This window comes from Lutra lutra, chromosome 15, assembly GCF_902655055.1.
Source record: "Lutra lutra chromosome 15, mLutLut1.2, whole genome shotgun sequence".
NCBI lineage: Eukaryota > Metazoa > Chordata > Mammalia > Carnivora > Mustelidae > Lutra > Lutra lutra.
The window spans coordinates 27362494-27376963 of NC_062292.1; the positions used below are offsets into that span (position 1 = coordinate 27362494).

Genomic DNA, 14470 nt, shown 5'->3' on the forward strand with positions numbered 1-14470 from the left:
ACACACAAGTCAAACAGTGTTCAAACGACAGCATTCATCCATTCTCTCATTTTCTTGTCACTGAAGCAAGAAAATCAGATATTTAAGAGTTTGGGTATTTTTAAAAAGTAAGTTGTACAACAGAATCCTCTTGCTAAGTAAGTAATTAAAAGTATTCTTTCCCAGAGGGAGAAAAAACAAAAAACAAAAAACAAGGTATCTAATTTTTTAAAAGTTCCCTTTTCCCTTCAAGGGATCCTGAAATCAGACAACTGCCTTAGCAGAATCATGAGTGGGCCAATGTCAGCTAAAGAAAACTCAACCCCTTACATCAGTTACCTGAGCAGGCCTCATTCTCAGTTAACTGATCACTCTTTTCAGGGATCTTTCATCTCGCGCCCTAAATTGTGCATTCTCTTGTTTTTCTCTCTTTCACTGGGAAATAAAGCCACCAGTTATTAACTGGAAAATATTTTAAGGAAATGGGAGTAGCGGTTTGAGAAAAATAATTATTAATACACAGTACAAAAGGATGAAAAATTGGGGGGGGGGAATAAACAAGATAAATATTAACTATCCCAACATTTAGTACAAAGATTGCTTTTGTACTTTGGAAATTTAAGAAAGCCAGTGAAGAAATTATGAACTGAATAGCTGGGAGAGGGAAAGAGAGAGTGGTTGTATGGAAGGAGAGGCCAGAGGCCTCTAGGACATTCCCTTAGTGTTCCTGATAGGCACTCACACACAGAGCATTAGGTAACTGGGAATTTCTTTGCATTAAATTGTATGTAACTAAATATAACCAAATTGTGCAGTGGCTCAGGGTGTGAAACCAGCAAACATATGCACTGCACAGTTCAACTGGGTGTTTTTTTTTTTTCAGCTTCAAAGAATGTGTTAAACAAGAATCTCAAGATATAAAAGCTAATGAACTGAACTATCAAATTGAAATTCACTCCTTTCATTTATTCTTCAGAATTTAATGAGAAGAGAAATCATCACTCTTCAGATTGCTGCAAGTGTTGGATTTCTGGAGGAATGTTTTATATAACATATCCTAGGAAAAGATGAAAAACACTCTAGAATATTTGGAAATTTCCTAGATATCTGGGCTGGTTGATGACTTTCTAAAAGAAATTCAAGAGAAGAGTAGTAATTTTCAAATATATTTCAAAATAAGTGAAATTAAAATGAACAGTTATTTAACACGGGGATGCATGAGTTTTCAAACAATACAGGGGAAAGGACATGTGGCTGGGCTGGTGCTATTCTAACATGTTGAATGAATAAACACATCATATACCAAATTCTGAATTTTCTTTCTTTCTATCTAGTATTGCAACTGACCCAAAGGCATTGCAGTGAGGAACGGTTTAGACTTATGGTACCAATACACATAACTAAGTATGATATGGAACTGGAGAAGAAAGAAAAAAAATCTATAGATTGCCATTAAAATGGCAATTAACTCTGAAAGAGTTAAGAGAAAATGTAAAAGATTATTCATTTGGAATGTATGTACCTGGTGATTTTGTTTAAAGAAAAAAAATGTAAGGGGCTCTGGAACTGAACCTGGTATACAGGTGAGGACTGGACTTACAGCCATTCCATTTCTCCCTCAACTGCCACGTAAGGAAAATTATGCAATTCAGGCATTCTGTGGAACGTGCTGATTTTTCAAAGTTAAAAAGAGCTCTGTACAGTAAAACTATGAGATTGACACAACACAAAAGAACATCTTTAATTGAGCTGGCCATTTGATAAGGCAACTTGTACAAGGCTTCTTGGAATCAAAGCATAAAGTACCAGTAAAGCTAAAAAATTATGCTAAATGACTTATAGAAACAAGTACCAAGATGCAATTTTCTAGATTTTCTAATTTTACAACAACAAAAAAAAAATTACCTTTTCTAAATCACCAAGTAGGGAACATCAGCGTCAACACAGACACTCAGAATGCTGGATTATTTTCCTTTTTGGTACAAGGAAATGAATATTATAATGAAAGACGTCAGGACAAAACACAATTCTGTAAGAAAAGTATCATCTGATAAATGTAATAAAGGATAACATCCATATCAGTTTTATGGGTTGTAGATGATTTAATAAACACTTACCAATGAAGGGGACTTAATTTAGAGTTTAATGATCATTTTGGAGGGAAGTTATCTACTATGAGCAACTTAATAGTGCATGCTCCTGGAGTTGAGCTGGCTCTTATTTAATTTGTACTTCCAAGAATGTGTAACTTTTCATTGCAACATATGGCACAGATGAGAATCACTCTGGCTACAGAGTTTAAGATCCTTTGCAAAGAATATGTTCAACAATGAAGGGAAGGATGAGTATCAATAAATGTTATTGTACATCGCTGACGGCAGTTCGGTTGGCGTAAAAGGATCTAAGCCTCCAAACTAGTTCAGAAAATGGGAAAATTAGTTTTGCTGTTACCAAAGAATCTCCTGCAAGGACTATATATATGTAAGTTGGTGGAAATAGTTTTTTTTTTTCCAATTATATGTTAAATATATGTTCAATTCAAAGAATATTCAATTATATGTTAAATATAATTAAAAAAACACTATTTCCACCAACTTTTAAACAATAGCTTTACCTTTCCATGAGATAAGTATTTCTATAAAGATTTTATATTCAATCAAAAATGTTACCAATGCATTTGCATCTCTTCATCTGGGGTACCAAGGGCACAGTTTTAGGGAGATACAGAAATAGTTCAAGTTGTCTAACAGTAAACTAAGATGAAGTGAAACTGACCTTAATTTTCCATTTTGTAACTTTAAAAAGGTAGAGTATATTAGTGTTTACTTAGCAAATATATGTCAACCTTAAATGACATACTCTGTCCCTGGTTCTCTATTTCATTTGAAGCACTTTGGCTGAACCTGGGTCTCTCTGGGCTTTTCCAGTAAAGGTTCCCTAATGCTGCAACTCACAGTAGCCACCTCTGACTTCAAGTCTGCTGGGAGTCACAACTGTGTTCAGACTTAGGAATCGGCAATTTGCATGTAGAGTTTCTCAAAAGGACCTGTTGGGAGTACTAGGGCCGAATGATTTATCTTATCCTGCATTTATCAAAATTTCTGTTCCTTTCCTCTAGGTTGTTTTCTCAATAGTTTATCTTATTCCATGGTTCTTGGCACTTCACTTCCAGATATACGCAACAGAAAATGAAAATAAACTCATTCTTTTTGGGAGGACTGTTCAATCCCAGGTTTATTCTTTGGACAGGATTATCATTTTCCAGGGAGTCACTTTCAGGAAGAAACCTGACAGTCGTCATGAATGGTCCCACAGTGTGCTTTATCTGAATAAATCCTGAAAAGATAAGAGGTTTAGATTTCAATCTTTTTTTCTTTTTTTTTTCTTTTTTTCTTTTTTTTTTTTTTTTTTGTTTTTTTGCTGTGACAAATATCCTATCACTTCAATCTTGGAATAAAAGACATCTCCATTTTTATGTAAGATAAAAGTAATTATGAATAATTAGTTCTAAATTAAAAGCATTTAGTTCTGAAGTACTTATTTCCAACTAAACATCAGGCATATAAAATAATGGGTAATACTATGGTGGAACTGAACTTGGCCTTCCATGAGAAGCTCGAAAGCAGGTATTCAACATAACTCAGGTCAGTTTAAATAACATCCCTTTGCAAAGTGTCAAACGAGAACGAGTGAGAGCTACTGAGAGATCCTGGCTTGCTTTCTGGCCTCCTCTACTTTCCTGCAAAGGGATACCAGGAGATTCCTCCTGGGTTTCTGTCCCTTTGATCGTTGTGCTCTTGTGCTTTGGGGAGGCTGGAACTATGTGCTCTCCTTGGGTGGCTGGGTGGCCGGCGGTGGCTGCAGTGGCTGGGTGCCCGTGGCCGTTTTGATAGAGTTCAGGGTTTTGCTAAACCAAGAGTTTTTTGCAGCTTGGATTTCATTCATAAGGGCTCCTCTCTGATGTTCCAGTTCCTAATTAAGAAAAGAAAATCATCTGAATTATGTGTTTTTCTCTCTGCCCAAAAAACCCCAAAGTATAGTTTTATGGAATCCCCAGGTCTGTATAGCTGTAGCTGTCCTCCCACAAAACCCACGAGAGATTTTAACTGGCTTCTTAATGCAATGTTTTTGGCCCAAATTTAGGTTTAGGTTACAACATGTTTGAAACAACAAATATATGGATGGACAGAACTTCTGCTGATGTTGTAAGCATGACTGAATTCTAGTTCCAAACACATGGCCTTCACCCCAAGAACATCCCGGGCCAGCACAGAAACCATTCAGGGTCGCTAGTGGGGCCATGGTTAGAGCCATGGCGGGTTATGGTGGTAGGCAAGGACCTTGGGAGAAGGGAAATGGGGAATAGTCCATCAGAAGCCACGACTATTTTCCTAATTATGTTATCTTCCCATATGGGCAGAGATTTTGGGGAAAGAGATTTGGTAAAGTCAAGTAAAGATGAAGGAGAAAAAGGTCCAAAGCAAACAATGGGTGTCAGCCGATGTCCACCTGTCAGGAGGACAACAGAGAAGGTCTGGCCTTTCATTTTCAGGATCAGCTACCACAGCAGCTGGAGTTCGATGAGAAGGGACCTTGGCAACAGAAATCTCAGGGTAAACTAAAAAAGCATATGCTTTAGTTCTCATAGGATATTATTTTAATTATTACGCTTTCATTTAAAACTATGTGTTTATGTCACTATTTTTTTTTTTTTTAAAGATTTTATTTATTTATTTGTCAGGGACAGAGGGAGTGAGAGTGAGCGAGCACAGGCAGACAGAGAGGCAGGCAGAGGCAGAGGGAGAAGCAGGTTCCCTGCTCAGCAAGGAGCCCGATGTGGGACTCGATCCCAGGACGCTGGGATCATGACCTGAGCCGAAGGCAGCCGCTTAACCAACTGAGCCACCCAGGCGTCCCTTTATGTCACTATTTTAAAATAATGATGTAGGGGCATCTGGGTGGCTCAGTAGGTTAAGCCTCTGCCTTCGGCTCAGGTCATGATCTCAGGGTCCTGGGATCAAGCCCTGCATTGGGCTCTCTACTCAGCGGGGAGCCTGCTTCTCCCTCTCCTGCTCCCCCTACTTGTGTTCCCTCTCTCGCTGTGTCTCTCCTCTGTCAAATGAATAAATTTTAGATCTTAAAAAAAATTTTTTTAAATGATGTAAAATGTGACTCTGGAGGACACATTAGTGGGCAAAAAATGTGTTCATCGCATGCGGAAACCTCTTCAGATGCCGAGCTGGATGGATGGAGCCAAAGGATGAGAACGTGTCCTAGAGCATGGACCGCTTCTCTCCTCCGGTCACCGACCTGGATTTTGCACTTGGCCTCCACCAGCTGCAGCTTGGTCTGCGCCAACTCCAGCTCCATCTCCCTCAGCTGCTTCTTCAGGTTGTCCTTCTCGTCATCCAGGTCCACCCCCTGCTCCTCCCTGCTGACGGCCGCGGGCTTCAGGGCCCCCTCTTTGCTGAAAATGTCACTGCAGTGTTTACAGGCCATCATTTTACCCTGAAATAGCCAAAGAGAGAACCCACATCAAGTGACTTCACGGCAGAAATCACTTCCAGAAACAAGATGTAGACGCTGCTTGTGGTCCTTGAAGGCAAGCCCACTTCTGAAGGTAATTGTATTTCGTGCGCTGCAGCCAAAATGGCTTTAGCACAAAACTCAGTTGCTCAAGTTCAGTGCTCCTTGCTTCTTAAAGTATCTCTAGAGTATCCATTTCCCTGGAAATGGAACTATTAGAGCATCTCTGTGAAACCTGTCCTGGAAATTCTGTGCTGCCATTAGTCTTTCTAGAGCCCCACGCCATAGACTCTAGGCTCTCCAAGCAGTGTCTCCTGAATCCTAGAGGTCCTGTAAGACTGCGTACTCTTCCCACCCCCGCTGCAAGTGAAGAAACTCAGAGCGTAAGTAGCCAGTCCACAGGATACTGAGAAAGGTCACTGTGACTGACCCAAATCTATGCTTGCAACAAAGTTTATGTCCTGTCCTTTGGTTCAGCTTTAAGCAAAAAGAATCACTATTGTTCAAGGTAATCCAAGTAACTCTGCCTCATGTCTGGCCTGCCAGTCAGGCACACAGCACCGACCAACAGCAACTCTTTGAGACGTGGTGCTCTTGTTTACTTACAACAGCTCCAAAAATAGTTTAGAGCTGAAAGATATTACAGAGCATCTCTGTTTTAATGTACTACTACATATTATAATGTGTCCATAACTGAAACTATACTCTTCACACACACACACACACACACACACACACACACACACACACACCCCAATTCTCCCCACATTTCTGTGTCACTGTGCCTGTCTCCACCATTTAGGCCTGAACTCTGGGCTCATCTTCTTTCCCTTCTCCCTCATTCCATATTCAGCTGGTCATTATTTCTCTGACATGTCCGAGCTCTCCTCATGCCAGGCCTGAATCCCTAGAGATCACCTTCTTAGCCCCCACTGATTGTTTGTTTTAAATTAACATATAATGTTTTATTTGTTTCAGGGGTACAGGTCTGTGATTCATCAGTCTTTTACAATACCCAGTGCTCATTACAACACACTCTCTGATTGCTTTCTTATCCCATCCTTAATGTACTCTTCCGATTCCCACCTGATTAATATTCATTAGATACTTAAAAGATATCTTGTAAGCCTCTTCAGAACCTTGAAGAATAATCAGCCCATTCCTGGGACTAAATAGGCAAACAGCAAGTACTAGTTTTATGTATTTATGGTAGACTAAATAAAATGTTAAAAGTGGTGGCTTTTGATCTGGGTCTTAAGTGACTAAAAGTTTGCCAAGCTGGGTAGGCAGTTCTATTAGGCGGAACCGCATGAAGGAACAGCCCCCCCCCCCCCCCCCCCCCCCCCCCCCAGGGAGGAGGACATCTCAGCAGGGCGAACAATCAGGACATCTCAGCAGGGCGAGTATGCAAAGCCACTGGTCCTTTAGAGAACTGTGGGGAGTGTGAGCAAGCTCCAGCGGGGAGGAAATGGCAGAGCAGCAAGAGGCAGGAAGTGAGAAGCGTTGTCCATGGCCCCGATGTAAATGTTCCCCAATGTAATGCTATGGAACCCCGATTCTGTCCTACAGCAAAGGCACTCCCTACATCCTGGGCTCCCCGCTGGAGAGAGAGCACTGAGCCTCACGAGGATGCAGGGTCTCAGCCAGCGTCCACCTCCCCGTCTTCCTTACTAACAGAAATGTGACTTCATGTGGGCTGGCAGTTTGCCCAGTTAAAAGCTGCCATTTCCCAGGCTCCCCTGAAACTCAGTGTGGCCATGAGATTCAGTTCTGACAGGTCAGCCAAGTGTGGTATGGAGCTTCAAGGAAGGCCACTTAGAGCTCACCCAGCTGGAGGTGGGCTCTGGGACCCTGGCATTTTCTTCTGGCCCAAATTCTACCCTGGAAGGTGGGTGTGATGGAGGTTACTCCAGTGACAGGTTTGACTTTCAAGTGACCTTGAAGATGGCAGCCTATGCTGAGGGTATGGGTCATTGATACCTGACCAGTGTGGATTGCTGATAAAAACCAAGGATCTTTCTAGCCCTAGACTTTTTTTTTCTTTTTTTTTTAAGTGAGATAACGTCTTTTGTGTTTAAGCCATTGTTATTTTGGGTTTCCTCCCTGTGGCCAATCTCATTCTAAACTGATACACAGAGTGAGAAAATCACATTTATCCTGGGGAAAGCTCATTCTAACTCCAGTGCAAAGGGTTACCTGAAAGGGGAATGGTGTTACAGGAGGATGGAAACATCAAAACCTACAGCATCACGCCAAACAAGAGATGAAAGGGAAGTAGCGTTGGGGTATGGAGAGTAGAGTCTCACTCCCAGGGTTCAAATCCCGGCATTACTACTCACTGTGACCTTGAGATCATGAATGACCTGTTTTGGTGATCATTGTCAGTAAAAACAAGACCTAATAAGTCATTAAAAAGAAGATATAATAGGGGCGCCTGGGTGGCTCAGTTGGTTAAGCATCTGTTTTCAGCTCAGGTCATGATCTCACGTCCTGGGATTGAGTCCTGCATCGGGCTCCCTGCTCATCAGCGAGTCTGCTTCTCTCTCTCTCTCTGCCTGCTGCTCCCTCTCCTTGGGCTCTATCTCTATCTTCAAATAAATAAATAAAATCTTTTTTTTTTAATAAGAAAAAGATAAATAGTATTTACCTACACAGGAAGCTGAGAGGATAAAATGGGATAACCTCTGGAAAAGTACACACAGGATGTGTTTCCTAGGTGTTAGTTGTTGTTTTCAGGCCAAACAAGTTCAGGTTCCTCTTCCTGAGTATCACGGCCTTTCATTAGACAAGCCAGTTGTCTATTGTTTATAATATCCAGTATTTCCCTCTATTCCTTAATACTCGAAGCACATCAGCCTCCTTAATGAGACTCATTCTGATTTCTGGGTCTTCAGTCACAGTTTCCTCCAGAATGTCCTTTCTAAATCCTTCTAACAGAAGTCTAGAAATCTTCTAACAGAAGTCCTGCTTCAGTCCAGCCTCCTCTACAAAGTCATCTTTGGTCTGCAGTTCTTAAGATTTTGCTTTCTCAAAACCCTGCTTGTCCGTGTCATCCAACTCAGCGCTGACTTACATGCCTCTGTACTATTCCCTAAATATTTCACATGCATACATATAACTTGCTCCTGTAGGGAAATTCTAAACTTTTTGTTATGCATAAGTTCTGCAAACAACATTAGTCTAAAAGCTGTCCACATAGATGCTCAATAAAGCTTTCAGTGGCCCATATGCATCCATTTCATTTATATTTCCATGAAGATTTTAGTTCAGGATAGTTAACCCTTTTATGCCAAGGAACATCATCAACTGAGCGTTAATGTAAAAAAAGGATGATAAAGGCCAAGGAGGAAGAAGGTAAACGGTAGACCAGAGAGGGAAGACATGAGCCCAAAATTTTGGCAGGTTTGGTCAGGGAGATGACCAACGTCACAGTCACTAATAATCTCAGACTGTTTTAGAACAGGAAATAAAAAAACACTTGGACTACAAAGTCAGAACAAGGTTCATATTTTCAGTTCTCATGTCTCAGATTTTCAGGTTATAAAGTTATAAAACTATGGGTTTACTGTGTGCCAACCACTAAGCTAAGCACTTATTTAATCTTCAAAATAACCGGCTGAGGTGGGTAATGTTGTCTCTATTTTACAGGCCCCAAAATACAGCTGAGAGAGGCAAATAACTTGTCCCAGTCGTTCAGTTATATGCTAACGTGCCTAGAATGCATTTATGCACCAGCATCAAACCTGAATATACTCAAAGAGAACTACGTCCAGTTTCTGCACGCAGGTCACAAGAGCTAGCTGTGCCAGCACTGCTTCTGAAGACCCGGATTCATTTGCTCTGCTGTGGATTCTACGGGAATTAGCAATCGCTTTTCTCACGTAGGCAACAAAAGGAGTTTCACCACCAGGGGGCAGCATGTAAAGAAATCCTACAGTTTCCTTTAAAAACAACCCTCCAAAAAACTGGTGGAGAGCAAGGGGAGGGTGCTGCCCGGTGGCACACCACGCGGAAGCCACATCAGTTCTGGCCCCGTCAGGATGCTGAGGGCTCCCAGGCGTCCACCGTGCAAGAAGGCTCAAGAGCCTCTTGTGACAAGGCTGAGCTCCCACGACCTGCCTGCGACAAGCCCTGACATTGATGGGAACACAGCCTTTCTGCGGGCAGCGAGGAGCATCACACCTGGCCAGAGACAGAGTCCGCTCTCCACCCTCCGAGAGGGGCAGGGTGGGCGTGACGTCAGAACCTGGGCCGCTGGGGGCGTGGTCACGCACGGGGGGGCGGGGCTTCCCCTCGGGTACTGACGTAAGACTGCGTGAATCTGCAAGAAGCCACAACACAGCGTTCTCGCTCCGCCTCACCTTAACCACTTCCAGCTCCTCCCTGCTGGCGGCCTGCTGTGTCTCCAGTCTGGTACTTAACTGGGAACAGATCTGAAGGAAAGAAAAGAGTGTCTTTATTAGGAAGCGGAACAGCTCTGATGTGCACATCACTGTGTAACCACTCACGGACGGCTCTGGCTTCTCCGAGGCCAGAAGAAAACCTCGCAAAAGAACAGCCCCGCAAATGCAGTCCACGCACAGCGGAGAGCCTGAGAGTGTTTTCCACGCGGAAAGCGTATTTTCATCTGAATTAGTAAAAGAACACATGGGGTGTTTTGATTTCTTTCTGTCACGAGACTTTGTGGCTATTTCCAGTGAATTCCTGTCCTATTTTGGAATCAATCTACAGAATCTCTGCTGGGGATCCACTTTGTGCAAAGTTCCATTCTGGAAACGGGATGAAAAGAATTCTGGACCAGAAACTTCTCCTGTGCACTGCCACAGGGAGAGTCTCTGTTTTCAATGACCTCAAGTTTCCTCTACAAGTGGCAGAGGGGATGGATAAAACAGAGTTACAATGCCCAGAAAGTAATAAAGACTAAAATTCTGATCAAGTGGTTTGGCAATATGGTGTGAAATGACAAGCGTGAGGTCCAGCTCTAGTTCTTTCCAGCACTGTGTCCTTGGGCGAATTCACTAACCTTTCTAAGCTTCAGTTCCCTCATAAATACAAACCGCTGTGCTGTGATCATCAATGGGGGAAAAAATGTATGCCGGGGATTCGATATGGCACATGGCCTATAAGAAGTGCTCATTAAGAAAATCTCATTATTGATTCTGAAATAAGGTGCTAACACCAAGTAGTAGGGGCAGGCAGAAATATGTGCTTTCAAAGCCAACACCAACCAACCAAACGAACAAAACTATTTGCTTAAGAAAAAATTCTAGGGGCACCTGGGTGGCTCGGAGGGTTGGGCCTCTGCCTTGGGCTCAGGTCATGATCTCAGTGTCCTGGGATCGAGCCCCGCGTCGGGCTCTCTGCTCAGCGGGGAGCCTGCCTGCTTCCCGCCCCTCTCTCGGCCTACTTGTGATCTCTTTCTCTCTGTTAAATAAAATAAAATCTTAAAAAAAAAAAATTCTAGATGTTCCAATTCCCTGAGTGACATATGAATCTTTGTTTTGAAAAAAAAAAAAACAAAAAACAAAAAAAAAAAAAACAGAATAAAGAAAGTTAGGGGATGTCAAATTTTAAAATGCAATCTGAACTAAAAATATAAAAGAGCTACCTCTATGACAAAACAGGCATTTTTTTAAAATAAGATTTTTATTTATGAGAGAGAGAGAGAGAGAGAGAGTGCCTGATGTGGGACTTGATCCTAGAACCTGGAGATAATGACCTGAGCTGAAGGCAGACGCTTAACCAACTGTGCCACCCAGGCACCCATTCAATTTTTTTTTTCAATGTCTGTTTTGAAGGCATCTGCCCTTGTCTCAGGTCATGATCCCAGAGTCCTGGGATAGAGTCCTTAGATAGTTGACTCCCCCAACCCCCTTCAAGCTCCCGGCTCAGTGGGGAGTGTTTCACCCTCTTCCCCTCCCCCTCCTTATGCTCTCTCTTTCTCTCTCTCTAATAAATAAATTAAAAAAAAAAAAAAAAGGCTCTAGAGACCAGGGCCTGCTTGTGGAATTGTTTCCAATTTCTCCAGATCCAAGCCTGGAAATAATGAATAGGACTGTATTAGCTGATGTGGAAAAGAAGCAATCTCCCTAATAATTTTGGCAAACCATATACCCTTTCAAGTAACCCCAAAGATTCCAAAATAAAGCCAATCATAGCCAATTCCAACTATAGAATGCATTTGGATTATGTTTTATATCCTAATTATCTTCAGACAGATGGGTCTGTTGCCTTTTACATTACTGGTAGTGCCTGCCAGATAATATTCAAGAACAGTCCCAAGGATTACTATTTTGAAGAGTGCTGCATATGGCGGCCACCCATGGCCTAATGCGGTGATGAAAAAAAACCCATCTGCAGTGATGGCAAGTTCCACGGCACCTGGTCTTTACTGTTCCTTGACTGGTTAATGTCTACTCATCCCTCTCCTAGTTACCCAAATTGACAATCTCGGGATCACCATCAGTCTTTTCCCTTGTCCAGCAAAAAATGACTATATTTTGCGTCTTCCTCCTCTCCATTTTCATTACTACTTATTTTAGTTTAAGGCTATTTTCTCACCTGGACTCTGTGGTTAGCCTCTTACTGTCTGTATCTTTGCCAGTGGGTGTCTCCACTTGGTTCCATGTTTCTCACTAGGACGGATCGATGCCAACAACATGTCCCTGATTATGCCACTTTCTTGCTCAAACATTCCTGCTGTAAACAGAATAAAATCCAAACTCCTCTGCCTAACCCAAAGCCCCTCTTTGAACTGGAACCTAACTCATCTCTGCTTCTTCATCTGTCCCCGAAACTCTTGACAAATAAAACTATTTCTGTTCACTTATCTACCTCCATGCCTTTGCATGTGCTGTTCCTCTGTTCCCTACTTCTATCCTCCTTCACTGCCTCCACATACCCAAATCACCCCTCCTCCAGGAAGGGTTTCATTTCCCATGGGCAGTAAGTTCCCTTTCCTCTTATCTGTGCACAGGTGTTATCTCCCCATTACAAGATCAGCTTCTGAAGGAGAGAAATTGAATTAATTCATCTTTTACTCCCCCAAAGGATCAAGCCTCTCAGCTAGCAGGTATTAAACACATACTGATTATCAGCAAAGAGAGTGAGATAGCTCTGAAGCCTTATTTCTAAGCAATCTTCCACGAAGGAGAAAAATCCTTCTGAAAAGATGTTCATAATATATGAAGTGAATCAGCTGCAAAAATTAGCACAAACAATATAAATGACATTTTTATTTATACAACAACAATGTATATTCAGTATATTACCGTGACTATTTCTAGTTGGCAAGGTTAAGCGGGGGGGAGGGTGTTTTCTTTGTGCTTTTCTACACTTTCTTAATTTTCCACAAAGAACATAAATTTTATTCACAATCAGCACATTTTTATTTTTTTTTAATTTTTTTTTATTATTTTTTTTTTAAAGATTTTATTTATTTTTTTGACAGAGAGAAATCACAAGTAGGCAGAGAGGCAGGCAGAGAGAGAGGAGGAAGCAGGCTCCCTGCTGAGCAGAAAGCCCAATGTGGGGCTCGAACCCAGGACCTGGGATCATGACCTGAGCCGAAGGCAGCGGCCTAACCCACTGAGCCACCCAGGCGCCCCACAATCAGCACATTTTTAAAAAGAATACCAATCTGACTTCAAACTCCTATATGAGGCAGGAGACCCCAGGGACATTCTTAGGATAAGCAGGTGATATTCGGTCCCTCGATTAATTCTGGAAAGCTGGAACTGCAGTAGCGCATTCAAGGGTTTCTCAGCAATGCGGAGTCCTTGCCATGTCCCAGCATGGGCAGCAGAGACAAGACGATACTACGCAGGCTGGCACGAGGGCTTTCTGGGAGCACTCGGGTGATGGGGCCTGGAATATCCTCAAGGGAAGCAAGCCCTCCACTAAGTGATCGAAGGGTCCCCACGGAAGGCTTCCCGCTAGCCTTGGCCATTGCTGGGTAAGGCCACACAGCCAAGTGGGAAAAAGAGCTCCCGCATTCTATACTGTGACAGCAAAGGGCACACCGATTCCCTGGATACTGTTTTTTGCTACAATCACTAAACTTTAGTCCTTGGCAAAGAGGCAGAGTGTTACTCCTGAGGTCTACTGGAAATGCGCTTCTGAGGAGCGCAGAGACAGGATCCCAGTGGTAACAATCAACTTTCCTGTTCCTCAGAATCTATCAAACATTGTACGCAGTCAACAGATGATTTTGCTCAGTGACACCTCCCGCGTTATCAGCAAGCACATCCAACCACTGGAGGAGAAAGGAGGTCACCAAATTTAATGAATGTGTGGCAATCACTGTTCTGAGAACTCTGAAGACAAAAATGTTTTTTTTTCCCCTCAAAGAAAAACAATACAAATAATCACTTTTATAGCAATCCAAAGCCCAGTGGCTCGTTACCTGCTTATACTCGGCAATGATAGCTGTGGTCTTCTTTATCTCATACTCAGCCTTCTCCAGCTGTTTCCGGAAGACTTCTTTTAGCTAGAGAGACAGAGGAGGAGAAACACCAAGCCTCAGTTAAAAGCCTAATGGATTGCCATGAACACCTATACTCATGTCGGCCTGATTCGGTCAAGGCCAATGTTAACAACTACAGCTACATTAACTTTCCTCACTGAAGCTGTAGTCAAGCTTGAAAGCCTGATCATCTTCGGAGATGCAGACATCTTTCTCTCCTGTAACGTGTAAGACATATGGAGCAGCCCCATTACAAAACTGCTTATCCTTACCACTTACTTTATAAATATGTTGTGAAATACGTGTCCTTTCAGAAGCTATCTTCTTTCTTCTTTTTCTTTTTTTTTCAGACTTTATTTTTTTTTTAAGATTTTATTTATTTATTTGACAGACAGAGATGGCAAGGAGGCAGAGAGGCAGGCAGAGAGAAGAGGGGGAAGCAGACTCTCTGCTGAGCAGAGAACCCGATGCGAGCCTTGATCCCAGGACCCTGAGATCATA

The 14470-nt window shown here is 42.4% G+C and overlaps 1 protein-coding gene across 5 annotated transcripts in view; it reads right to left on the minus strand.

Annotated features, from left to right (window-relative positions):
• Positions 1–54: 54 nt before the first annotated feature.
• The window catches only part of RABGAP1L (RAB GTPase activating protein 1 like), a 763170-nt gene continuing 748754 nt past the window's right edge, over positions 55–14470 (minus strand). For all 5 annotated transcript variants that reach the window (XM_047704248.1, XM_047704249.1, XM_047704254.1 and 2 more), the window contains 4 exons: positions 13910–13993; positions 9867–9938; positions 5290–5487; positions 55–3951 (listed from right to left, as the gene is read on the minus strand). In XM_047704248.1, coding sequence (XP_047560204.1) covers positions 3799–3951; positions 5290–5487; positions 9867–9938; positions 13910–13993 — 507 coding nt within the window. In that variant the 3' untranslated portion in view covers positions 55–3798. The remainder of the gene's footprint in view (positions 3952–5289; positions 5488–9866; positions 9939–13909; positions 13994–14470) is intronic.